This window comes from Choloepus didactylus, chromosome 7 (assembly GCF_015220235.1).
Source record: "Choloepus didactylus isolate mChoDid1 chromosome 7, mChoDid1.pri, whole genome shotgun sequence".
Taxonomy (NCBI): domain Eukaryota; kingdom Metazoa; phylum Chordata; class Mammalia; order Pilosa; family Megalonychidae; genus Choloepus; species Choloepus didactylus.
The window spans coordinates 117,475,358-117,503,025 of NC_051313.1; the positions used below are offsets into that span (position 1 = coordinate 117,475,358).

The 27,668-nt window shown below is 39.2% G+C and overlaps 1 protein-coding gene and 1 pseudogene across 1 annotated transcript in view; one reads left to right on the forward strand and one right to left on the reverse strand.

The window, feature by feature from the left end:
- NUDT3 (nudix hydrolase 3) overlaps positions 1-27,668 on the forward strand; it is a 167,674-nt gene that overhangs the window by 64,169 nt on the left and 75,837 nt on the right. The window contains exon 2 of the mRNA XM_037844258.1: positions 20,323-20,433. Within this exon, the coding sequence (XP_037700186.1) occupies positions 20,323-20,433 (111 nt within the window). The remainder of the gene's footprint in view (positions 1-20,322; positions 20,434-27,668) is intronic.
- LOC119540189 lies at positions 25,792-26,798 on the reverse strand (annotated as a pseudogene).

Here is a 27,668-nt window from a genome sequence, read left to right on the forward strand (position 1 = left end):
CTGAAGTATTTAGTGAGGAAATAAATTGATGTTTTGGGATTTGCTTTAAAATACTCCAGGAGAAGGAAAGGTAATAGTGAAGTGTAGGTAAATAAAACAAGATTGCAAAATATTGATAATTGTTGAAGCTGAATAATGAATTCTTGGGAATTCATTATCCCTCCCCACCATGCCCTCAAAGCCTCTGTACGTTTTCAACACATGCAGTGTATACTATTAAAAAATAGCTAAAAAAAACAGTGGAATCGGGAGTCATAATTCTAGAAACATATGTCTTGTGTAAATTTAGAATGATAGAATGTTAAATGCTGGGAGGGTTTTAGAAATCATTTGAACCACCTCATTTTAAAACTGAGTAAGCTGAATTCTGGAGGCATATAATTTTTTTTATTTTTTGAAGTCATGTCACTTTGGTAGAGGCAGACCCAGAAACCATGTCTCCTGACTTTTCTCTATAAAGTAGACAACTTACACTTGTGGTTTATACTTTGACATCTTTGAGTACATTTACATTTGATCAATATGTCGGTGCTACTTTGGGAAAACAATACCTACCTTTGAGTTTACAGTGACCATTTATATGAACATGTATCTCAGAAGACATTATTTGGTACACAGCTTGATAAAATGAGTGTATTAGTGAGCAGTGATTTTACAATATATTTTTGTAATTCTAAGACTATGTGTGGGAAAATAATATACTTTGTGGATGTAAGGAATGCTGGTGCTCTGGTTTAGTTTTAATAACCTTGAGAAACTTGAACATTGTAAATATTTCACTCATTCCATTTGACTTTCAGAAATTTCGTAGGAAATAATGCTTGTCATTCTTTTCGGCTGATTATAAAAGTCATAAATGCTTTTTCTAAAATATTCAAGCTGTACACAAGGTTTTAAAGTGAAACGCTTCCTTCTCCATAGTGCCACGGATTCTACTGCACAGAGGCCATCATTGTTTATTTGGTAAATGCTTTCAGATGGACATTTAAGTTGAGTTTCTGAAGTTACCATCATATACAGAGATTTAGCTTCTATATGTTCCCTCAAACTGTGTTTCTTTCCCACCTGCTCCCTACCGGTATTCCTCTCTCTTGAGAAATCGTTGATCTGTTGTCTTAGTAACCTAAGCAAGAAGTGTAGTCTCTACATTCTTTTCATTGCACTCTCTTTTCTGATCAGTTACCAGTTCCTGTCAATGCTGTCTCCTAAGTACATCTTTAATCCACGTGCTACTCCCCATCCCCAGGGACGCTGATTTTTTCCCACCCCATTATCCACTCTGACTTCTCTGCCCCACCTCCAGCTCATCATAAATTTGCCTAGCACAGTGCCTGGCAGAAAGATTCATGCTTCTAAAACACAAGTCAGATTGCCAGTCTCCTCTTCAAAAGCCATGAGGATGAAGTCTCAACTCCTTAGTGTGCTTGCTGTATGAACCTCAGTCTCATTTATAAGCTTCCTCTGTTGCCCCTCCTTACCTTGCACCCTATACCTTGTCAATCTGCTTGAACTTTTCAGCATTTTCTGGCTATAGTATGCTGCTTCCTGCATCTTTGCCTTTGTACATGGCCCATGCCTCTTGTCTAGAATGCTCCTCTTCCTTTTTGGGCTACTTTTGCTACTTGTTGCTGCTCTTGAGAAGTGTTCTGGCACCCTCACAGAGCCTCTTTCGTCCTTCATAGTCCTTAGCAACATGATGTTATGCGTGATCCGGTCTTCCTTCATTAGATCAAGGGTTGGCAACTTTTTTTGTCTAGGACCTGATAGTAAATACTCAGTTCGGCTGTTGTTACACAAAACCAGCCATAAACAGTAGGTAAGTGAATGAACTTGGCTGTGTTCCAATAAAACTTTATTTGTGGACACTGAAATTTGAATTTCATATAAATTAATGTTACAGAATATTATTATTGTTTTGATTTTTTTTCAACCTTTTAAAAATGTAAAGACCATTCTTAGCTCATAGGCCATACAAAAACAGGTGGTAGGCTGGATTTGGCTGGTGGATCATAGTTTACCTTTGCATTAGAAGGTGAGCTGTTCAAGTGTAGGCTTTATATATTTTTGTACGGTTCTGCCCCTTCCCCCACCCCACATCTCAGTTCAGTTCTAACCAAATAGTGATTTCACAGCAGTTGCTTGTGAAGTAAATGCTTAAAAAAGGAGTTACTTAAAGTGTGATAGTTTCTAAACAAATATAGAAAATGGAGATTTATATTGAGAATTAATCATTTTTAATTTATTAATCAACATTTTCAGAAAAAGTTAAGAAGTTGCATAATGTATATGTAGAAGATAGCTCTGGCCAAGGAAGATGTAATAATTGAGCAAATATATAGTCTTTGCTGATGGAAGAGATTATTGAAAACTACTCCAAATCTGGTACTTGAATTAGGGATTAGATTAAAATGTCTTTTCCTTTTCCTTGTACTTGATCTGAAGAAATTCATGTCATGGCTTTTGTCCAATGATAGTTAAGTTTTCAGAGGATTTTCATACAAGGATGGCAACATTGTGGAGCTAAAAGCTCTCTGTGGCCTGGTAGTCCAAGTCAGGCATTTAAAGAGCAGTTTGAGCCCTGGTGTAGCACTGACATTTTCTGTGACCTTGACCTTTGACCACTTTACCAAATCATCTAAGGCTCTGTTTCTTTATCACTGTAATGGAGAGCATTGCATGATTGTTTGAGAATTAGAGATGGTATATCTTTATGGGTTGAATTATGTCTCCCAAAAAGATATGTTCAAGTTCTAACTCAAGATCTCATGAATGTGACCCTATTGGAAATAGGGTCTTTGAAGATGAGGCCAAACTGGATTAGGGTGGGTCTTAATCTAGTGTGATTGGTATATTATAAGAAGAGAAGAAGAGACAGAGGGGAGAATGCCATGTGACTAGGAAGCAGAAATTAAGTGCTATACCTGTGAGCGAAGAATGCCAAGGATGGCCAGCAAACTATCAGAAGCTAGGAAGAGGGGAGAAAGTATCAGAACCTCTGCAAATTTCAGAGGAGGCTTGGCCCTACTGACACTGCGGTTTCAGACTTCTAGCCTCCAGAACTGTGAGACAGTAAATTTCTGTTGTTTTAAGCTGCCCAATTTATGGTACCTTGTTACAGCAGCCTTGGAAAACTAGGACAGAATATTAAAAATAGAATATGTAAAATGCTGAGCCTAGCACAGTGCCTGGCACAGAGTAGGCACTCAATACGTAAATAAATGGTACATGCTGTTGTTATTTGACACTCTCCCATCCCCTCCCTCCCCCCCAGTAATAGTCTATTTTCTTTCAGTATTTGTAAGGGTTGTGGGAGGGGGTTAAGGTTTATAGAAATAACTTGGGTGTTCCAGTGAGTTAAAACAGTTTAATCCAACAATTTTCAGTCTTTGTTTTTATCTTTATACAACCTGGAAATAGTTTACTGGTCTCTTTAGCTTTTTTGTTTGTTTGTGTTTGTCTTTTTAAGGAATAAAAATGTCAGTTAAAGGTATAGTTGAAGGCTATATAAAGTGCTGTGTGTGGTTTTTTTAACATTTGGGCATCAACTAGTAGAGAGAGGACAGGGCACTCTTAAGAAGTCTAATGTGTGCCCTGTGAACTCATACTTAAGAGTACCTATGTATAATAGTTTGTTTCTGTGACTACCTTTTCATATTATTCTTAAAATACCTTGTTGCTCTCAAGGTAAAAAACTTTGTCAGGATATCTGTTCACAGATACCGTTTCTTTGTATTAGGTAGGGAATTTCTGCTTTTTAAAATAAACAGCCAGATTAGCCAGAAAAAGTGAAGGGATGTTTATAAGCATTTTGTAAACTGACTGTTTCTAGTTGTTCCTCCTTTTGGCAATAGTTTGAGCCCCTAAACCAAACGGCTAAAGGGTAAAATGACTTAAAAAGCCTAGGAACTGAAACTACCAGTGCTTGGCCCTGTGATAACTTAATTTACTTTGAATATGTCATTTCACTTCATATTCAGCTTTACTCATCTTTTAAACATTTTATTGGGTCATCTTGCAGCAACTGTTCTTTAAAACATTCTATAAAAAATAGTAAACTTCCATTTATCTGGAATCAAGCAAGTGAGATAATTGTTCACTTTTTATCTTGATCTTATTTTTAATAAAGGACAAATAAAGAGAAATTAGGGCTTGTCTTTAGAAGTAGTCTGCAGGGCATTTTCACATTTGGTAGAGTGCAGCCTTGTGTCATCTGGGGCACCAGCAGAGCTCTGTCAGTAAAAGCAGTGCTGAGGGGCTGCCTAATGCCAGGGTCATCACATTGTTGGAAATGTGATCATGTTAAGTGCATTACCATGTGTAGTTCCCTGGTTATTAGTAATATGTCTAAGATACATAGCCTGTTAATCAGGGTTTCCCATATTTCTTAATCATTCCGGTTAAATAAGAATGTATATTACAGAATTTCTAATTTTATAACTGTAGTGTATAGTTTTAGTAGCTTAACCAGGTCTTGTGTTTTTTTGAGATATATACGTATGTTTAGCATTTATAGAAAGTGCTCATATTTATCAATCTTTAGAACTGGGAAAGCTCTTTTCTATAGAAACAACATTATAAGTGGAGACTGGATTTTCAGACCAGCCCATTAAAATCAATCCATAACATATGCTGATTGTTATACTAGTAATGCTTTAGAATCCAATTACCATAGATAATCGAATTTCTTTAGGGAAGATATTTCCAGAACTTTAACTTGGCGTATCTGAAAAATGTCTCACCCCATAGCACCCTTAGCAGTGGGAATGGAGACTTGCCTGACACCCAAGGAGTGCAGAAGGGGTTGGGGAGAATGGGGGTAGCTCCTCTAGCTAGAGCTTTGCAAATACACATACTCTGCTTCTGTCAGTCTACCCAGAAGATTCTGAGACATTGTTTCCCAAACCTTTGTCTCTCTCCCTCTTCTGAGCTGCAGTTCACATTCATCTAATTACCACTAGAATTATTCATTTGACATCTCAACAAATCCTCAAATCTATTATGTTCAGAGAATAATTTACCATGTCTTCTTTGTAGTTCCCACCTTCTCTGACCCCCCTCCACATTCTCCTTCTGGGAGGGCTATTCCACCACTGACCCAGCCTCCCAGCCAACATCTTGTCAGTCACCAGGTTCTGTGAGTTCTTCCTTCTGTATATCTGTCACTTCATCCCAACTCTCACTCCTACCATCCTCATCCTTTCTCAACACGAATTACTACAGAAATCAGTTGTTACCAGGCTTACCGATCTCCAGCCCATCCTGTATATTATTGCTAGAATGACTTTTCTAAAACCCAAATTGGAATCTGTCATTTCCTTGCTTAAACAACTTCTTTGACTTCTCTGTAGCCTTCAGGTTTCAATCCAAACTCTTTGTAATTGGACCCTGTTCTAGTTTGCTAATGCTGCCGGAATGCAAAACACCAGAGATGGATTGGCTTTTATAAAAGGGGGTTTATTTGGTTACACAGTTACAATCTTAAGGCCATAAAGTGTCCAAGGTAACACATCAGCAATTGGGTACCTTCACTGAAGGATGGCCAATGGTGTCCTGAAAACCTCTGTTAGCTGGGAAGGCACGGGGCTGGCATCTGCTCCAAAGTTCTGGTTTCAAAATGGCTTTCTCCCAGGACGTTCCTCTCTAGGCTGCAGTTCCTCAGAAATGTCACTCTTAGTTGCACTTGAGGTATTTGTCCTCTCAGCTTCTCTGGAGCAAGAGTCTGCTTTCAGCAACCGTCTTCAAACTCTCTCTCATCTGTGGCTCCTGTGCTTTCTTCAAAATGTCCCTCTTGGCTGTAGCTCCTCTTCAGAACATTACTCACAGCTGCACTGCACTGAGTACCTTCTGCTTGTCAGCTCATTTATATGGCTCCACTGATCAAGGCCCACCCTGAATGGGTGGGGCCATGCCTCCATGGAAATTATCTCATCAGAGTTATCACCCACAGCTGGGTGGGGCACAGAGCCAAAGAAACACTCAAAGAATTACAATCTAATCAACACTGATAACATCTGCCCACACAAGATTACATCAAAGATAATGGTGTTTGGGGGGACATAATACGTTCAAACTGGCACAGATCCTTTCCTTTTTGTCCATCCTTCTTAAGTACTCCCATCTATATGCTCTCTGCATTCCTTTTTTCTTCTTTTCTTCAGTTTTATTGAGGTATATTCACATACACTACAAGCATCCACAGTGTACATCAGTTGTTCATACTGCCATCATGGAGTTGAACATTCATCACCAAAATCTGTTTTTGAACATTTTCATTACTCCAAAAAAAGAAAATATAAAAATAAGAATAAAAATACAAATAAAGAAGAACATTCAAAACATCCCATCCCCTTTGTCCCCCCATTATTCATTTAATTTTTGTTCCCATTTTTCTACCCTTCTGTCCATACACTGGATAAAGGGAGTGTGAGCCACAAGGTTTTCACAGTCACACAGTCACATCATGTAAGCTACATAGTTATACAATCATCTTCAAAAATCAAGCCTACTGGGTTGCATTTCAACAGTTACAGGTATTTCCTTCTAAGCTATTCCAAAACATTAAGAACTAAAAAGATATATTTATATAGCACATAAAAATAACCTCCAGAATGACCTCTGGATTCCATTTGAAATCTCTCAGCCACTGAAACTTTATTTTGTTTCATTTCTCTTTTCCATTTTGGTCAGGAAGGCTTTCTTAGTTCCACGATGCAGAATCCAGGCTCATCCCTGGGAGTCATGTCCCACGTTGCCAGAGAGATTTACACCCACATAGTCATGTCCCACATAGTGGGGAGAGCAGTGAGTTTACCTGCTGAGTGGGCTTAGAGAGGGCCACATCTGAGCAACAAAGAGGTTCTCTGGGGGAGACTCTTAGGCACAATTATAAGTAGACTTAGCCTCTGTTTTTCTGCATTCTTTTTTAAAAGGCATTTGTTTATTCATTCGGTTATTAATGCATTCTTTCATTTGTTTATCAGATGTTTATTGGCTATTCTTATGGGTCAGTTTCTAATTTGGGATTGTGTATGAGGCTACAGAACAGAACCATAGACATTTCACTGACTTCTGACTCAGTGAAGGTAGTCTAGGATATGTTGCATTAATGAATTTACCCTGAAATCCCATTATTTTAATACAGCAAATTTTTTTTTCCTTGTTATGCTACATAGCAATAATGAGTTCTCAAAAGCTCTGAGCAGGAACTCTCCTCCATTCAGGGGTCCATGCTTATGGCTGCATTAGCTATAACCTGGGCATTGTGGCCCAGGATGAGAGATACTGGATGGGCTTTCTCACTGCTTCACCCCAGAAGTGACACATGTCCTTTTTGCTCACATTTTGTTAGTCGGAACTAGTCACATGGCTCCATCTAATGGCAAGGGAGCGCTGGAAACTGTAGGCAAGCTCATGGAATGTCTGGTGAGCATTATGGTGTCTGCCAGTCATTGAAATATAATCAGCCACCTGACTTCCTGTCTGTCTCATTCACTGGACTTCACATTTCTCAAGGGCTGAGGCTGTAACTACCTTGCTTTTGTGTCCCAAGCACATGGGCACACATTAGGCATATGTTGAATGTGTGTTTAATAAAGGACCTTTTTGAACTTGGATTTAGCTTGAGTCACTTCCTTTAAGAAACCTTCTCTTACCACCCTTAGTTGGGGTTAGGGATCTCTTTTCAGTCCTTGTGATACCTTCAGCATACCTCAACCAAAGCACTCCTTACTCTGTATTATTACTCTTTTTTTTTTTTTTTTTTTTTAAACTCTACTAGATAACTCATTTCCTTTAGGGTAGGGAGTATAGCTTTTATAGTCTTCAAATTTTTGTGTTAAGCAATATTAAAGCAGTGAAAAAAAAACCAAGCTAAGAAATAAAACATTACTGATACAACTGAAGCCCCTTACTGTATTTCTCCTTCCGCCTATTTGGTTTATTCCCACTTCTTTATCCTTTCATTGCACATTTGTGTAACTTACAATGTAATGATTTTCTTCTATGTCTGTGTGGATAAGAAGTTATCCCAGCCCCATCTGTTGAATTCTCCCTGCTGTACAGAGCCACCTGTGTCATGAATCCAAGAGTCCATTATTGGATGGAATTGTTCCATGGGTCCATTTATTCATCTCTGCACTAATCACCTGTCTCAATAACTGGAGCTTCTTAAAAGGCATATCTGATACTTGGTCAGCTAGTTCCCCATTTTGGTCTGCCTCAAAATTTCAGTGGTTTTCATCTCTGCATCCCGAGCTCCTGGCTCAAGATTATGCTTAATGAGTGTTTGTTAAAAATAAATGACAAATTCTTTTTTTTGTCCCTTGGTGTGTCATTTCAGAGTCCTTTAGAAGCTTTGCCATTTAATTTCTTTTTAGAGAGCATTATATTTAAAAATCAAGTTTCAGAATAACAACTTACTGACCAGAACACCACTTATTATTTTATAAGGTGTTTTAGTTACTGAGGCTGCTCAGATTGAGCAGCAAATGCCGTGAGATTGGTTGGCTTAAACACTGGGAATTTATTAGCTTATGGTTTTGAGGCCAGAAAAATGTCCAGATCAAGGCATCATCAAGGCGATGCTTTCTCCCCAAGACTGTGGCACTTGGGGGCTGGCTGCTAGGGACCCTTGGTTCTTAGCTTCTCACATGGCAAGGCACATAGTGGCATCTGCTGGTCTCTACCTTCTTTTCTGGGCTGCTGTCTGTGACTTTCTCTCTGTTTGTGTTTCATTCTCTTATAAAAGACTCCAGTAATAGGATTAAGACCCATCCTGATTGAGGTGGGCCACAGCTTAATTGAAGTAACCACACCTAATCTTCCTACTTACAATACATTCACACCCCCTGGAATGGATTAACTTTAAGAACATGTTTTTCTGGGGTACCTACAATTTCTAACATATAAGGTAGGAATGAAACCTCTGGTTAAAGTACAGAATTTTTTCTTTTGTTTTTTATAGTCAGTTTTCTATGGGTTGTCCAGGAAACTTATTGAGAAGAGCTATTTACTGGTAATAGTGTTTGCCTTGAAGTGTGACTACAAAGTAATGAGGCTGGCTTTCTCCAGCCTCAGGATTACTTGTAGTCTTATTTCATAATCATGCTTTCAGTGTGCAAAGTGATAACTTCGGTAGATATGCTAATATTTCACATTGATTGAAATTTAGAAATTAAATGGTCAGAGGTTTCCTTTTCTTTGCTTTATCTTTGAAATGTGCCTTTAAATGTCTTTCATTTGGATGGCCCTAGTTAGCCTTTGAAGCAAATGCTTAGAATTAAAATGGCTGGTGAATACTTTGCCAGGAAGTAGAAGAACTCTGGGTAGAAAGACTAGCTTGTTATTTATTTAGCAGATCAGTGGAGGGTTAACTCATATTTCTATTTTCTCTTCTTGAATCTTTCTTGTAGATTAGATAGATATGACTTAAATGCCATTGTCTAGAGAGATTTAGGAGGACTTTTCTTTTTTACTTTTTAACTTGAATTAACAAACGATTATATTTTGGTTTATTTTTCTTTTGATAAAATAGAGTTCTGAAGAATCTTTTAAAAATGTAAGATTGGTCACGATTTTCAAGGAGAATGGGCATGGGAAAAATCCTCCTTTTCCTTTTATGGAAAAAGTATATTATTTTAGCTTTATGATTTAGTATTATAAAACTTAGGACAACCTTTTGGAAGGCTGCTTCCCTGGGGTGCAGACTCTGGGAAAAGAAGTAGGTGGCATTGACTCCCTCAGCTGTTTCTCACATACTGGAGTTTATTCAGGACCTATCTGTCATTCATTCTGTTTGCTGATGAGCTGAGGCCAAGGGTGATGAAGATTGGAGGTAGAATATCCAAGTCATAGAGGCCTAAATGGGGGGAGAGGGAAGAAGCTGGAAGGTCAGTGGTGCAATCTGTAAGGGCCAGAGAGGAAGTAATGTTTTCTTTCAGGCAACAAGGATAATTAACTGCAGGGTAGAAGTGAAGTACTCAGAGAGAATATGGTTTGGAATGGGGATGGGGGCTCCAAAGACATCATCAGAAAGTGATGGTTTAGGGAACAGTTGAAGATTCCTCTGGTTTTGGAAATAATGCCAACTCAACTTTACCTCTAAACCAGGAGTCTGTCTATCTTTTGCATCTGTTCTAGAAAGGGTAAGTAAGGAAACGGAGCTAGGAGGAGTCTAAATTTTCTTTTAGCCATGAACAGAATGCTGGTTAAGTTTGAATTAGTAAACTGTATTCTATATCAGTGTTTTGTGTGTATTTGTTTAATTTTTCTTTTATTTCTTAATCAGAGTTTCCAGTAAAAAATTCTAGTTTTATATCAACTGAAATATGAAGAAAAAGGACTTTCCCAATTTTTCTTGCAGACAAGAGAGTTAGATTTTTAGTACACATGTAGCACTTAGGGTGGTGTGTTGTATTGGCCTGTGATCATCTGCAGGAGCAGGAACAGGGACGCACAGGATGGAAAGTTTTGGAACTGTGGTGTCCAGTGGGCCAAGAACCAAGGACCTCTTTATTTCTGGCACATTGTTCACAGTATGACCACAGGCTCATCAGTGACAATCTTTTTTTTTTTTTTTTTTTTTTAATCCCTTTGTCACCTTGTCTGCTCCTGTGTTTCAGGGCTTTTGAAAGAGTATCTACGGTGGGGACAAGTAACTGAGAGTCTGAGGAGAGTGTAGAGGTAATGGGTATTCGTACAGGTGCCCTTGAACTTTTACTAGGCAGATTCTCTTTTTTTTTTTTTTTTTTTTAAATCTTCATTTTATTGAGATATATTCACATACCACGTAGTCATACAAAACAAATCGTACTTTCGATTGTTTACAGTACCGTTACATAGTTGTACATTCATCACCTAAATGAATCCCTGACACCGTCATTAGCACACACACAAAAATAACAAGAATAATAATTAGAGTGAAAAAGAGCAATTGAAGTAGAAAAGAACACTGGGTACCTTTGTCTGTTTGTTTCTCTCGGTTACTGAAGCTTATTTCATTTCCTTTCACATCCCCCTTTTGGTCAAGAAGATGTTCTCCGTCCCACGATGCCGGGTCTACATTCCTCCCCGGGAGTCATATTCCACGTTGCCAGGGAGATTCACTCCGCTGGGTGTCTGATCCCACGTAGGGGGGAGGGCAGTGATTTCACCTTTCAAGTTGGCTTAGCCAGAGAGAGAGGGCCACATCTGAGCAACAAAGAGGCATTCGGGAGGAGGCTCTTAGGCACAACCATAGGGAGGCCTAGCCTCTCCTTTGCAGCAACCGTCTTCCCAAGGGTAAAACCTATGGTAGAGGGCTCAACCCATCAAACCACCAGTCCCCTATGTCTGTGGTCATGTTAGCAACCATTGAGGTGGGGTAGGCCAATACCCCTGCATTCTCCACAGGCTCCTCAAGGGGGCACTACATCTTTTTTTTTTCCTTGTTCTTCTTCTTTTTTTTAACTTTCCCTTCTTTTTTTTTTTTTTTTTTTTAATTCAGTTTTATTGAAATATATTCACAAACCATACAGTCATCCATGGTAAACAGTCAACTGTTCACAGTATGATCATATAGTTATGCGTTCATCACCACAATCTATTTCTGTACATTTTCCTTACATCAGAAAGAATCAGAATAAGAATAAAAAATAAAAGTGAAAAGAGAATACCCAAACCATCCCCCCATCCCACCCTATTTGTCATTTAGTTTTTACTCCCATTTTTCTACTGATTTTTTTTCAATTTTTTAACTTTGTTTATCAAAAAATTAAAAACAAACAGGCAAACAACAACCAAAAAAACCCCACAACATTTCAAACAAAGCAATGGATTAAGGAAAACAAATAACCTAAAATAATTACTTTGCTTCCAATATGTTCCTACCATACCCCAAGAAAATTAATAAACCATGTCCAAACAGAGGAGTAAGAAAAACAAATAATCTAAAATAACTACATTGCTTCCAACATGTTCCTACCATACCCCAAGAAAATTAACAACCCCTAAGAAAACAAAGGAATAAGAGAAAAAAAAAACCTAAAATAACTCTATTGCTTCCAACATGATCTTACTATATCCAAGAAAGTTTACAAACCATAATCATTCCTGAGCATTCCCATAACATTGAGATTACCCTCCATAGTTTATCTGTTCTTGTTAGATTATCATTCCCCCTCCACTAATTGGTATCTCTAGGTCCCCTACATTCTACAGTATAAAACATTGTACATTTTTCACAGAATTCACATTAGTGGTAACATACAATATCTCTCTTTTTGTGCCTGGCTTATTTTGCTCAGCATTATGTCTTTTTTTTTTTTTTTTTTTTTTTTAATCTTCATTTTATTGAGATATATTCATATAGCATGCAGTCATACAAAACAAATCGTACTTTCAATTGTTCACAGTACCATTACATAGTTGTACATTCATCACCAAAATCAATCCCTGAAACCTTCATTAGCACACACACAAGAATAACAAGAATAATAATTAGAGTGAAAAAGAGCAATTGAAGTAAAAAAGAACACTGGGTACCTTTGTCTGTTTGTTTCCTTCCCCTATTTTTCTACTCATCCATCCATAAACTAGACAAAGTGAAGTGTGGTCCTTATGGCTTTCCCAATCCCCTTGTCACCCCTCATAAGCTACATTTTTATACAACTGTCTTCGAGATTCATGGGTTCTGGGTTGTAGTTTGATAGTTTCAGGTATCCACCACCAGCTACCCCAATTCTTTAGAACCTAAAAAGGGTTGTATAAAGTGTGCGTAAGAGTGCCCACCAGAGTGACCTCTTGGCTCCTTTTGGAATCTCTCTGCCACTGAAGCTTATTTCATTTCCTTTCACATCCCCCTTTTGGTCAAGAAGATGTTCTCCGTCCCACGATGCCAGGTCTACATTCCTCCCCGGGAGTCATATTCTACGTTGCCAGGGAGATTCACTCCCCTGGGTGTCTGATCCCACGTAGGGGGGAGGGCAGTGATTTCACCTTTCAAGTTGGCTTAGCTAGAGAGACAGGGCCACATCTGAGCAACAAAGAGGCATTCGGGAGGAGGCTCTTAGGCACAACCATAGGGAGGCCTAGCCTCTCCTTTGCAGCAACCGTCTTCCCAAGGGTAAAACCTGTGGTAGAAGGCTCAACCCATCAAACCACCAGTCCCCTATGTCTGTGGTCATGTTAGCAACCATGGAGGTGGGGTAGGCGAATACCCCTGCATTCTCCACAGGCTCCTCAAGGGGGCACTTCATCTTTTTTTTTTTCCTTGTTTTTTTTTTTTTTTTTTTAACTTTCCCTTCTTTTTTAAATCAACTGTATGAAAAAAAAGTTAAAAAGAAAACAAACATGCAATAAAAGAACATTTCAAAGAGACCATAACAAGGGCGTAAGAAAAAGACAACTAACCTAAGATAACTGCTTAACTTCCAACATGTTCCTACTTTGCCCCAAGAAAGTTACATAATATAGCAACATTTCTGTGAACTTGTTCCTACTATATCCATCAGAAATTAACAGACCATAGTCATTCCTGGGCATCCCCAGAACATTAAATAGCTTATCTGTTCTTCTTGGATTATTGTTCCCCCTTCCTTAATTGCTCTCTGTGGCTAGTTCCCCTACATTCTACATTATAAACCATTTGTTTTACATTTTTCAAAGTTCACATTAGTGGTAGCATATAATATTTCTCTTTTTGTGCCTGGCTTATTTCGCTCAGCATTATGTCTTCAAGGTTCATCCATGTTGTCATATGTTTCACGAGATCGTTCCTTCTTACTGCCGCGTAGTATTCCATCGTGTGTATATACCACATTTTATTTATCCACTCATCTGTTGAAGGACATTTGGGTTGTTTCCATCTCTTGGCAATTGTGAATAATGCTGCTATGAACATTGGCGTGCAGATATCTGTTCGTGTCACTGCTTTCCGGTCTTCCGGGTATATACCGAGAAGTGCAATCGCTGGATCGAATGGTAACTCTGTATCTAGTTTTCTAAGGAACTGCCAGACTGACTTCCAGAGTGGCTGAACCATTATACAGTCCCACCAACAATGAAGAAGAGTTCCAATTTCTCCACATCCCCTCCAGCATTTGTAGTTTCCTGTTTGTTTCATGGCAGCCATTCTAACCGGTGTTAGATGTTATCTCACTGTGGTCTTAATTTGCATCTCTCTAATAGCTAGTGAAGCTGAACATTTTTTCATGTGTTTCTTGGCCATTTGTATTTCCTCTTGAGAGAACTGTCTTTTCATATCTTTTGCCCATTTTATAATTGGGCTGTCTGTACTATTGTCATTGAGTTGTAGGATTTCTTTATATATGCAAGATATCAGTCTTTTGTCAGATACATGGTTTCCAAAAATTTTTTCCCATTGAGTTGGCTGCCTCTTTACCTTTCTGAGAAATTCCTTTGAGGTGCAGAAACTTCTAAGCTTGAGGAGTTCCCATTTATCTATTTTCTCTTTTGTTGCTTGTGCTTTGGGTGTAAAGTCTAGGAAGTGGCCGCCTAATACAAGGTCTTGAAGATGTTTTCCTACATTATCTTCTAGGAGTTTTATGGTACTTTCTTTTATATTGAGATCTTTGGTCCATTTTGAGTTAATTTTTGTGTAGGGTGTGAGGTAGGGGTCCTCTTTCATTCTTTTGGATATGGATATCCAACTCTCCCAGCCCCATTTGTTGAAAAGACCATTATGACTCAGTTCAGTGACTTTGGGGGCCTTATCAAAGATCAGTCGGCCATAGATCTGAGGGTCTATCTCTGAATTCTCAATTCGATTCCATTGATGTATATGTCTATCTTTGTGCCAGTACCATGCTGTTTTGGCAACTGTGGCTTTATAATCAGCTTCAAAGTCAGGGAGTGTAAGTCCTCCCACTTCGTTTTTCTTTTTTAGAGTGTCTTTAGCAATTCGAGGCATCTTCCCTTTCCAAATAAATTTGATAACTAGCTTTTCCAAGTCTGCAAAGTAGGTTGTTGGAATTTTGATTGGGATTGCATTGAATCTGTAGATGAGTTTGGGTAGAATTGACATCTTAATGACATTTAGTCTTCCTATCCATGAACATGGAATATTTTTCCATCTTTTAAGGTCCCCTTCTATTTCTTTTAGTAGAGTTATGTAGTTTTCTTTGTATAGGTCTTTTACATCTTTGGTTAAGTTTATTCCTAGGTACTTGATTTTTTTAGTTGCTATTGAAAATGGTATCTTTTTCTTGAGTGTCTCTTCAGTTTGTTCATTTCTAGCATATAGAAACATTACTGACTTATGTGCATTAATCTTGTATCCCGCTACTTTGCTAAATTTGTTTATTAGCTCTAGTAGCTGTATCGTCGATTTCTCAGGGTTTTCTAGATATAAGATCATATCATCTGCAAACAATGACAGTTTTACTTCTTCTTTTCCAATTTGGATGCCTTTTATTTCTTTGTCTTGCCGGATTGCCCTGGCTAGCACTTCCAGCACAATGTTGAATAACAGTGGTGACAGCGGGCATCCTTGTCTTGTTTCTGATCTTAGAGGGAAGGCTTTCAGTCTCTCACCATTGAGTACTATGCTGGCTGTGGGTTTTTTGTATATGCTCCTTATCATGTTGAGGAAGTTTCCTTCAATTCCTACCTTTTGAAGTGTTTTTATCAAAAACGGATGTTGGATTTTGTCAAATGCTTTTTCAGCATCTATTGAGATGATCAATTGATTTTTCCCTTTTGACTTGTTAATGTGTTGTAATACATTGATTGATTTTCTTATGTTGAACCATCCTTGCATGCCTGGAATGAACCCCACTTGGTCATGGTGTATGATTTTTTTAATGTGTCTTTGGATTCGATGTGCAGGTATTTTGTTGAGGATTTTTGCATCTATATTCATTAGGGAGATTGGCCGGTAGTTTTCCTTTTTTGTAGCATCTTTGCCTGGTTTTGGTATTAGATTGATGTTAGCTTCATAAAATGAGTTAGGTAGTGTTCCATTTTCTTCAATGTTTTGAAAGAGTTTGAGTAAGATTGGTGTCAGTTCTTTCTGGAAAGTTTGGTAGAATTCCCCTGTGAAGCCATCTGGCCCTGGGCATTTATTTGTGGGAAGATTTTTGATGACTGATTGGATCTCTTTGCTTGTGATGGGTTGGTTGAGGTCTTCTATTTCTTCTCTGGTCAGTCTAGGTTGTTCATATGTTTCCAGGAAATTGTCCATTTCCTCTACATTATCCAGTTTGTTGCCATACAGTTGTTCATAATATCCTCTTATAATTTTTTTAATTTCTTCAGGATCTGCAGTTATGTCACCTTTTTCATTCATTATTTTGTTTATATGGGTCTTCTCTCTTTTTGATTTTGTCAGTCTAGCTAGGGGCTTGTCAATCTTGTTGATCTTCTCAAAGAACCAACTTTTGGTGATATTTATCCTCTCTATTGTTTTTTTGTTCTCTATGTCATTTATTTCTGCTTTAATCCTTGTTATTTCTTTTCTTGTACTTGGTTTAGGATTGGTTTGCTGTTCATTTTCTAGCTTCTTCAGTTGATCCATTAGTTCTTTGATTTTGGCTCTTTCTTCCTTTTTAATATATGCGTTTAGTGCTATAAATTTCCCCCTTAGCACTGCTTTTGCTGCATCCCATAGGTTTTGGTATGTTGTGTTCTCATTTTCATTCATCTCTATATATTTAGCAATTTCTCTTGCTATTTCTTCTTTAACCCACTGATTGTTTAGGAGTGTGTTGTTTAACCTCCAGGTATTTGTGAATTTTCTAAGTCTCTGATGGTTATTGACTTCTAATTGTATTCCATTGTGGTCAGAGAATGTGCTTTGAATAATTTCAATCTTTTTAAATTTATTGAGGCTTGTTTTATGTCCCAGCATATGATCTATTCTGGAGAAAGTTCCGTGAGCACTAGAAAAGTATGTGTATCCTGGTGATTTGGGATGTAATGTCCTGTATATGTCTGTTAAATCTAATTCATTTATCAGATTGTTTAGGTTTTCAGTTTCCTTATTGGTCTTCTGTCTGGTTGATCTATCTATAGGAGAGAATGATGTGTTGAAGTCTCCCACAATTATTATGGAAACATCAATTGCTTCCTTTAGTTTTGCCAGTGTTTCTCTCATGTATTTTGTGGCACCTTGATTGGGTGCATAGACATTTACGATTGTTATTTCTTCTTGCTGAATTGCTCCTTTTATTAGTATGTAGTGGCCTTCTTTGTCTCTCAAAACATCCCTGCATTTGAAGTCTATTTTATCTGAGATTAATATTGCTACACCTGCTTTCTTTTGGCTGTAGCTTGCATGAAATATTTTTTTCCATCCTTTCACTTTCAGTTTCTTTGTGTCCCTGTGTCTAAGATGAGTCTCTTGTATGCAACATATTGATGGTTCATTTTTTTTTATCCATTCTGCAAATCTATATCTTTTAATTGGGGAGTTTAATCCATTTACATTCAACGTTATAACCGTGAAGGCATTTCTTGAATCAGCCATCTTATCCTTTGTTTTATGTTTGTCATATTTTTCCCCTCTGTCTATTAATATCCTTTATTGTACCCATACCGAATCTCTTTAGTACTGAACCTTTCTCCAAGTCTCTCTGTCCTTTCTTTGTTTCTCTGTCTGTAGGGCTCCCTTTAGTATCTCCAGTAGGGCAGGTCTCTTGTTAGCAAATTCTCTCAGCATTTGTTTGTCTGTGAAAAATTTAAGCTCTCCCTCAAATTTGAAGGAGAGCTTTGCTGGATAAAGTATTCTTGGCTGGAAATTTTTCTCACTCAGAATTTTAAATATATCGTGCCACTGCCTTCTTGCCTCCATGGTGGCTGCTGGGTAGTCACTACTTAGTCTTATGCTGTTTCCTTTGTATGTGGTGAATTGCTTTTCTCTTGCTGCTTTCAGAACTTGCTCCTTCTCTTCTGTATTTGACAGTGTGATCAGTATATGTCTCGGAGTGGGTTTATTTGGATTTATTCTATTTGGAGTTAGCTGAGCATTTATGATTTGTGCATTTATGTTGTTTAGAAGATTTGGGAAGTTTTCCCCAACAATTTCTTTGAATACTCTTCCTAGACCTTTACCCTTTTCTTCCCCTTCTGGGACACCAATGAGTCTTATATTCGGACGTTTCATATTATCTATCATATCCCTGAGGTCCGTTTCGATTTTTTCAACTTTTTTCCCCATTCTTTCTTTTATGCTTTCATTTTCCATTCTGTCATCTTCCAGGTCACTGATTCGTTGTCCACCTTCCTCTAGTCTTGTATTATGAGTGTCCAGAATCTTTTTAATTTGGTCAACAGTTTCTTTAATTTCCATAAGATCATCCATTTTTTTATTTAGTCTTGCAATGTCTTCTTTATGCTCTTCTAGGGTCTTCTTGATTTCCTTTGTATCCCGTACTATGGTCTCATTGTTCATCTTTAGTTCTTTGAGTAGCTGCTCTAGGTGCTGTGTCTCTTCTGATCTTTTGATTTGGGTGCTTGGGCTTGGGTTATCCATATCGTCTGGTTTTTTCATATGCTTTATAATTTTCTGTTGTTTTTGGCCTCGTGGCATTTGCTGAACTTGATAGGGTTCTTTGAGGATTTGTAGACCAATTGAAGTCCTTATCTCTAATTTATCAGATCTACAGCTTCGTGGAGTACACTTTCTCTAACTAACCAGCAGGTGGCGTCCACAAGCCACCTGTTCTCCACAAGCCAGTTCTCCCCTGCTTAGCGTTTTTGGTGAGTGGGGGAGTGAGTCTTGTGGGGTCCAATTGGTGTACCAAGCTTGCGTGTGTAGTTGGTGTTGCCTGCCCTGTATATGGGACGTGTTTCTGGGCAGTCAGGGAGGGGGGGTGGCCCTAACAATCAAATCTCCCTGGTGATCCTAGAGTTTTAAAGCTGCTGCAATAGTCTAATCCTTCAGTTCAGTCCTGCCACAGTTTGTCTCTGCCACTGACCCACAAGTCCTTGGTATTGGCGTATGGCTCCTGAGACTTGCAAGTGGGCCCCTCTTCCAGGCTGTGCACCCCGGGTCCTCTGTTGAGGGATGACTGTGCTATGTCACAGGTGAGTGCCTTCCCCCCAGGGCAGTTCTGGGCTGCTGGGCTGTGTAGGGAGGCGCCCAGTCTGCTGAAATGATGGCTGAATGGGGCTTTGTTAATTCACACTGCTCCACCTTCCCAACTCTGGGACAGTCAGCTGAGGTTGCAGGGAAGGCTATTGTCCACGCCCAGTTTTGTGGTGTGTGCCTGTTATTTGAAGCACTTCCGTCACACTGGGTTGTCTGGTGCAGCTCTGGGCTATGGGGCTGGCGATGGGCAGGAGTGTTTCCTGTCCACCAGGATGATGGCTGTGAGCGGACACCCCCCTTTTCTTGGGAGGTTGTGGTGTTTAGTGAATTTTTTCAGCCACTGGATAATTGCCTTTTGTCTCAGAGCTCTCTTAGTTCTGCTCTTGACTTGACCTGCCCAAATTGCAAGTGTTTGAAGCTTTCTGTATTGGGCTTCTTAGAGTAATTGTTTTAGAAAAAGAAAAAAGGATTAAAAAAAAAAAGAAAAGAAAAGAATAGGGCCCTCCTCAGAGATGTAATGGGTTACTGAAATGCTAAGAGACAAAGCAACCAGGGCCATTAAGGAAAGGTCCGCAGGGCAGAGAGATCAGCTTTTCTTCGGGATTTGCATATGCGCCTCAGGGCCTGAGCCTCTGCCCTTTCCCTTTCTATGTTCACCAGAACTCCAAAAATCCTCCGCTTTTATTTTGGAGTTTTTCGTGTTGTTTTTTTTTTTCTATGCCTGTCTCCTCTCTGCTGGGGTGGCTGCTCTCAGATTCTCTGGTGTCTCGTCTCAGTCTATCTATGGTTGGAGTTTGGATCAGTAGAATGAGTTTCCGATAAGGGCTGCCACTGCAGTTCTCCCTTCTTCCCGGAGCTGACAGCCCCTCCTCCCCCGGGACTGAGCCTGGCAGGGAGGGGCGCGGGTCCCCTGGCCGCAAAAACTTACAGATTTTGCTGATCTCAGCAGTTCCACGTTTTCATGAGTGTTGTATGAAGTATGCCCAAAGTCAGATTGCTCTGTGGTGTCCAGTCCACGCAGTTCCTGGCTTTCTACCTACTTTCCTGGAGGAGTAACTAAAACATACAGCTCACCAGTCCGCCATCTTGCCCCGCCTCCCCAGTAGGAATTTCCAGATTGTCTTGTTTATCTATTTTGTCAAACAGAGGAATAAAAGCTACTTTGCAAGAAGTGATTTGGAGAGGTGTAAACAAAGAATGGATCTTAGTTACTTTTATTTTTGTAGTGTTTAAACTCTGAATTTTTATGAATATGTCTTTTGAATTTTTAATCTGCCCTGTATCCTGTGTGACTCCAGGTGCTACTCGTGAGCAGTAGTCGCCATCCAGACCGATGGATTGTCCCTGGAGGAGGCATGGAGCCTGAGGAGGAGCCGAGTGTGGCAGCGGTCCGTGAAGTCTGTGAAGAGGTATGCACCTAGACGAAAGGGCATGGCTGTGCCTTCTAATCGTGAGCCTGTCCTGTCTGTGTAGTTCTTTATTACCACTCGCTGAATAAACATACTGGCATTTAATAATTACCATGTGCATCCTTGATTAAAGGGGCGATTGGGCTGTGACATTGGTAATGTTAATCAGGTGCTCTATGTATCTAATTATACCAGACATTTCTTTATGGATCTCCCATGGATCTCTTCCAACAATTCCTCTGTAGCTTGTGGCAGAAGAGCAAGAGAAATAAGAGAAATATTATTTAGAAGGAAATAAGAAATGACAGTATTAGTATAAATGACTCATTCTTACTAACCTTTGGGTGATAATGAGGAGCCTGTGCTCCTTGGGTCCTGGATCATGGAACAGTAGCAATAGCAATGATGCTGTTGGTATCTTATTTTTAATTGAGTCAAGTGATGTTCAGCATACATGCATTAAGTTCCTGGGCCATACTGTAGAATAAACAGTCAGAAGAAGTCAAGTCCTAGACTCTTAGTTCCCTTATTTCAGGGGCTTACAGTCTTGTTGGGGAAACTGAGAAACAGATTGCAATTCAAAACCTGGAGAAAGGAACGAATGTTTCTCAAAAGCCTCTTTGGCACCATCATGTTCTGCTCTGCTTATGTTATCTCATTTAGGATTCACACCTTGGTGGCTTAAGTTTTATCATCCCTATTTACTTGCTCTTGCCACATAACTAGTGCGTTTTAGATCCATTTCCTTGTTTAGAGGGTATTTAAGAGGGTTTCTAAGGACACATTAGAGCAAGTCTAAATTCTCCATTTCTTTTGGGTCCAGCCTTCACTGAAGCTCTCTTCTACCATTTTACCCCACGGGAATTCTTTCCTTGCTCTGAATTCCTATAAGACTTATGTTGCCTTATGTTACTCTCGTTTTTTCATGTATCCATTATCTATAATTAGATTGTAATCTCTGAGGACAAGATCATGTTGTCTCCTATTTAAAATCCTCCCTTCCTGTGCCTAGGGCACAGCTTGGTGAATAGAAAGGAATTAATACGTGCTTCTGTGATAGGTGGATTGATGGGTAGACCAACAAATGTGCTGAAGAAATACCCAAAATGGAAATTATCAGAGCAGAGGAGGTGATAAACATTGACAGAGAGGACCTGAGAAAGCACTGCATAGATAAGAAACTGTGTTTACAGTGGGTGCTGAGGAGGCTGAACTGGGTGGAACCAAATTGAATCAAGAAGGAATATAATGAAAAGAACAGTGACACAGGAATCCTGGTTTCTGATTCTGATTCTGTCAGTTAATAGCTTTGTGACCTGTGAGAAAATAACTTTAAAACTCTTTGGACCTTGGCCCCTCATTTGAATACCTTCCCTGTTTACTCAAACACCATGGGGGTGGAGGAGGAATTTGAGGTTCAAATAAGAACACGAACATTAATGCTTTTTTGTAAATTATATATCACTCCATCAGTTAGTATGAATATAGCTGAAAGTAATAGCATACCTCTTATTGTTCGGTAGCAGATTTATTATATCACATAACAAGAAGTCCCATGTTGACTAACTCAGCAGTATCAAGAGCCCAGTTTCTTCCCATCATTATCCTCTACTGTCCTTGGTACACTGGTTTTTGTCCTCAGGCTTGTGTCCTCATGGTCACAAGATGGCTGCCACATTTCCAACCTCACATACAGTGTGCAGGAAGCACAGTTTCTCCTCATGGATCTCTTTTCATTTGGGAAAAAAACCTTCCCTTGAAGGACCGCAACAGACACTTAGTGTCTGGTATTCCAGAGTTGCTTTGCATGCCTATGCTTAAACTAGTTCTTGGCAAAGAGAATGGCATTTCCATGTTTAAACTAATGAGCCTCCATCTTCTACAGTTTGAAAGGGAACACTTTCCTTTAGCACCTCGAGGCATAAATATCTAAATAAACCAGGGTTCTGCTAGCAAGAAAGAAGGAAATTAATGGCTTTTGGGTAGGTAGTGTCTGTGTCTTCCACAATCACTAAACAAATTGAAGGTGTTATTCCTGAATAAGTAATAAGTATGGTAATTGTAGCTATGTACACCTTTGATAACAAAAAGAAAAAGTATTGGTTTCAAGTGGTAGAAGTGGTGGTGGCTAAGAAACAGTATCCTTATAGGCTGTGCACTGTTGGGTAGGATAGCCTTCATGGTGTGTAAGCATTGATTAAAATAGGTTTGACTTCCCAGAAATCATTTAGACTTAAACTAATTTAAAATAATTGAAGGTAATTTAAAATCATGGCCAATAGAGAAGATAAAATCTTTAGAATTATTTTGTTAGAAGTTTACTTGTATTGAAATATGCCAATATATGTTTATTCTATAATGTAAAAGAATTAACAAACAATACATAATTTTAAAATGAAAAAATTCATTCAGATAGTAAATTTCTTTCTTGCCATGGATAGAAGGCACTTATAGAGAGATGAATGCAAGTCCATCAGAGCAGTGGTTCTCAAACTTGAGCATGCATCAGATCGTCTGAAGGACTTGTTAAAATATAGCTTGCTGGGCTCTACTCCCAGAGTTCCTCATTCTAGTCTGATGTGGGATGGGGCTCAAGAATTTGCATTTTTTACAAAGTCCCAGATGATGCTAATGCCCCAGGAACCCTGCTTTGAAAACCACAGGTCTAAGACATTGGTGGCTCTCCCATTTCCCTAGCCACTGAGACCTGAAGGAAAATGCTAAGAGGCTCCCAGGAAAGTTTTCCTTATTGCTGGCAAGAAATGCTTGAGAACAAACAGTCCCCAGTATTCATGGACATTGAGGAATCTGCATATGATGTCTGGATCTGTGACAGCTATCCTGTCACCCTGGGGAGTAGGGAGTTTGGGAGTATGCGGAGGACTAGCTTGAGGGCCAAGCCTAACCATTGAAGATAGAAATCAGCTAATTCTTTGAGGTTGTTGAACAACAGAACTAATCCTAAAGCTGCCTTCCCCAGCTTTTGCCTTTGCGAAGGCAGCCATAGACAATACAGTATGTAAACAAATGGACATGTGTTTTAATTTGCTAAAGTTTTAACAATGGGAATTTATTAGCTTACAAATTACAATTCTAAGGCCATGAAAATGTCCAAATTAAGGCATCAACAGGAGGATACCTTCTCTGAAGAAAGGCTGCTTGGCATCTGGCACGCCTCTGTCAGATGGGAATGCACATGGCCAGTGTCCACTGGTTCTTGTTCCCAGCTTTTGTTGCTTTCAGCTTCTGGCTTCAGTGGCTCTCTCAGCTTCTGTGGGTATGCTCTTGTCTCTCAGCTTCTCTGGGGCTTCTGAGCTCTCTCGCGTTTTCTGTCTTTTATCGTCTCATAAAGGACTCCAGTAAAAGGATTAAGACCCGCCTTGAATGGGGTGGGTCAGATCTCACTTGAAATGGCCTAACCAGAAGGTCCCATCTACAACAGGTCTACACCCACAGGAATAGATTAAAAGAACATGGACTTTTATCGGGTGTATAACAGCTTCAAACTTATGCAGCATGGCTATGTTCCAGTAAAACTTTATCAAAAACAGTAAAGAACCATAATTTGCTGATCCCTGGTTTAAGCTCTTGATCCTTAGAGTGTGGTTGGCTTACCAGCAACATCAGCGTCATCCTGGACTTAGAAATGTGGAATCTCAGGCCCCAGCCCAGACCTCCTGTATGAAAATCTGATTTCAGCAGGTTTCCTTAGGTGATTTTGAGAACCACTGCATTAAAGCATTGAATTTTTGCAGATAAGTGTTCTGAGATTACTTCTGATGGAGCTGTGTAGATAAATGCTCTTTTGGAAATGGACTCTGGATTGGCTGTCTCTATACCCATTCCAGTAAGCGATGGGAAAGCTAAAAATTACTTTTCCAGACTTTTATAACTAATGCATCTAAATCTTCCTGGTGCGATTTAGGTTCATCCACTCAGAAACACTTGCACAAGACTACTTTATAGTGGAGTCACAGAGAGAGAAGTAGGGCTTGTTCTGAGGGCAGCAGAACCATTCATTTTGGTGGCACACATTTTGGCAGAGGAGATAGCGTTCTGGAATTGGCAGGTGTAGTGTCAGTTTTCTGATTTGATGGCTTTTTTAATTCCTTTTTTTTGTTTTTTTTAGCTCTGGGTGGAATTTTATTAGTCATATAATTTAGTGTTGTTTTTACAGTTAAGGAAAATGAAGCTCAAAAATATGAAATAACTTGCCCAGTGATGTCTGTATGGCAGCCATCTTTTGACCTGTGTCTCTTTGATGTTTAAACTAGTTCTTTTTCCATTATGTATCTATATGTATGTATGTGTGTGTGTGTATTTTAAACTTTTATTTTGAAATAATTTCAAACTTACAGGAAAGTTGCAAAATTAATACAAAAACAATTCAGAGAACTCCAATATATACCTCCTACCCAGATAAACAGATTTACCAACTTTTAACATTTTGTCTTTCTGTATCTATATCCATATCATCTACCTGTTTTCAAGACATTTGAGAATAGGTTGCATACACTATGCTTCTTTAATACTTAATACATCCATGTATGTTCCTAAGAACAATGATATTCACTTACATAACCACCTTAAGTACAGTTATCAAGTTTAAGGAATTTAAGAAATTTGCATTGTTATAAAGCCTATAGTCTATATTCCATTGTTTTCAATTGTCCCAATAATGTCTTTTTGGGCATTTTCTCTTCCATTGTCATATATCCAGTCCAGAATCAGGTATTGTACTTAATTGTCATTGTCTCCTTAGTGTCTCTTTTTCCCTCTCTCTCTCTCTTTTTCAATTAGTAGTAACTTATGCATCATAAAATTTCCCATCTCTGCCAAAACCAAGCATACAATTCAGTGGCATTACTCACAGTCACAATTTTATACTACCATCACCACTATCTATTACCAAAACTTCCATCACCCAGTACAAAAACCCTTTACACATTATGCATTATCTACCACCCCTCTTTTCCCCTTGCCTCTGCCCAGTAACCTGTCTCTACTTTATTTCTCCATGAATTTGCATATTCTGGTTTTTTCATATAAGTAGAATCATATAATATCTGTCCTTTTGTGTCTGGTTTACTTCACTAAACATGATGTTCAAGGTTCATCCATGTTGTAGCATGTATCCAAACTTCATTCCTTTTTACAGCTGAATGTATTCCATTGTATGTACATACCGCAATTTGTTTCTCTGTTTGTCTACTTATTGACATTTATTGGGCCCAGTATCTGCTTGATGTTCCCAACTTTCTGTCTCTGTGGCTCCTCTCTACATCCATCAGGGTATGCATGCTTATAAAAACAGTTTCTCCAAATGGTCAGTTCCCACGTCATTCATCAAAATACCTGCACGCCTTGTTTGTTTTTGCCTCCTTGTGTTTCTGAATGAGTTTCTGCTTTTTTTCTTTCTCCTCCAGCTATTATTCACTTAGAATGATAAAGTTTGATGTTAAATTGCTCTCTACTTGTGAATACCCGAGATGGTAGGTATGGTTGTAGTTGAAGAGAATACCAAAGCAGTGCTTACTGGGTTTGGTTTTCTCAGAGACCACCTCCATGCAGATCCCACAAACCATGTCCTTACTGTGCTGGACAGCAAATTAGAGCTTCCTGTCCTTCTCATGGGTCTCAACGCAAAATTTTATATGTTGTGATCTTTGGACAGCATCCATTGGATGTAGGACCCACAGCCCATACCTATATCAATCTCAGTGGACATGCAGTTCTCCCCATATCACACTCTGCCACTGCAGCATAGGAGCAAAGCTGCTTTTTTGTTTCCACAGTGATTTGCTCTTTCTGAGTCTTCCTTGGTTAGTGAGCCCTGCGGGGGTGCTGCAGTGCAGGAAGGGCAGTTCAACTGCAGTAGGGTTGCCCAGGAACAAACTTGGTGGCACTCACTCAGTCTTCTCTGCCTGCTCCTATAGTTGCAAAGTTTGAATTTCTTGACTCCGCTTCACCCATACTCATTTCAACAAGTAGTTTAACTACCGATGAGAGACTTGAAGAAGCCACAAGAGACGATTTTGCAGTTAGATCTGCAGCAGTTCCTTCTTCCTGTTTTACTGGCTTGCTGTATTCAAATCTGCAGTGGTTTCCATAAATACAATACCCTGGCTGAAGATACTTGTAACTACACCATATGGACTGTCAGAGAGGTCATGTGAGTAATGACAATTATCTCCTTCCTTACAACCCCCATCCATAAAATACCTGCAGGTGACCTGTTTAGTACAGCCACTGCTACTGCCATTGCTGCTGCCCCCCTGCCCTTTCACCCCCCCCCCCAGGGATGGGGAGGTCACTCCTGCTCCTGATGTCATGGCTGTTGTTCCAGGAGCTGCAGCCTCTGCCATTACTGTTTATCCCACACAGCAGTGACACCAGAACTTCCAGGATCACATAGTTCCTGTCCAGTTGTGGGGAGAAGGTGGTGAGGGTAGTGGAAGGGGACTGAGGCATCTGCTTGCTCCCTGTACTGCTCTGTCATGTCTCCTCACACTCTCTTTCATTACTTTTTTATGCATTTGCATTTTAGATCCTGTAAGAAGTAAAAATGGAGTTGCAAACCCAAAATACAGAACTGGCATTAATATTTGCACATATAGTTACCTTTACCAGAGCTCTTTCTTCATGCACCTTCAGTTTACTGTCTAGTGTCCTTTCCTTTCAACCCAAAGAACTCCCTTTAGCATTTCATGTAGAGCTGATCTAGTGGTGACAGACTCCTTCAGCTTTTGTTTATCTGGGAATGTCTTAAACTCTTCCTCATTTTTGGAAAATGGTTTTGCCAGATATAGAAATCTTAGTTGGTAATATTTTTTCCTTTAGCATTTTAAATATGTCATCCCACTGCCTTCTTGCCTCCATGGTTTCTGATAGGAAATTGGCGCTTAATCTTACTGAGACTCCTTTGTACATGATGCATTGCTTCTTTCTTGTCACTTCCAGGATTCTCTCTTTTTCTTTGGCATTCAACATCTTGATAGTAACGTGTCCCAGTATGGATCTGTTTTAGTTTATCCTGTTTGGAGTTTATTGACTTTCTTGGAAATGTATGTTCAGCATCCTTCATTATATTTGGGACGTTTTCAGCCATTATATCTTTTTTTTCATTTCCTTTTGTTTCTTTTCTTTTTTTAATTGGAAAAGTTGTAGGATTACAGTAAAATCATATATAAAATAGAGTTCCCATGTACCACCTTATTAACACCTTGCATTAATGT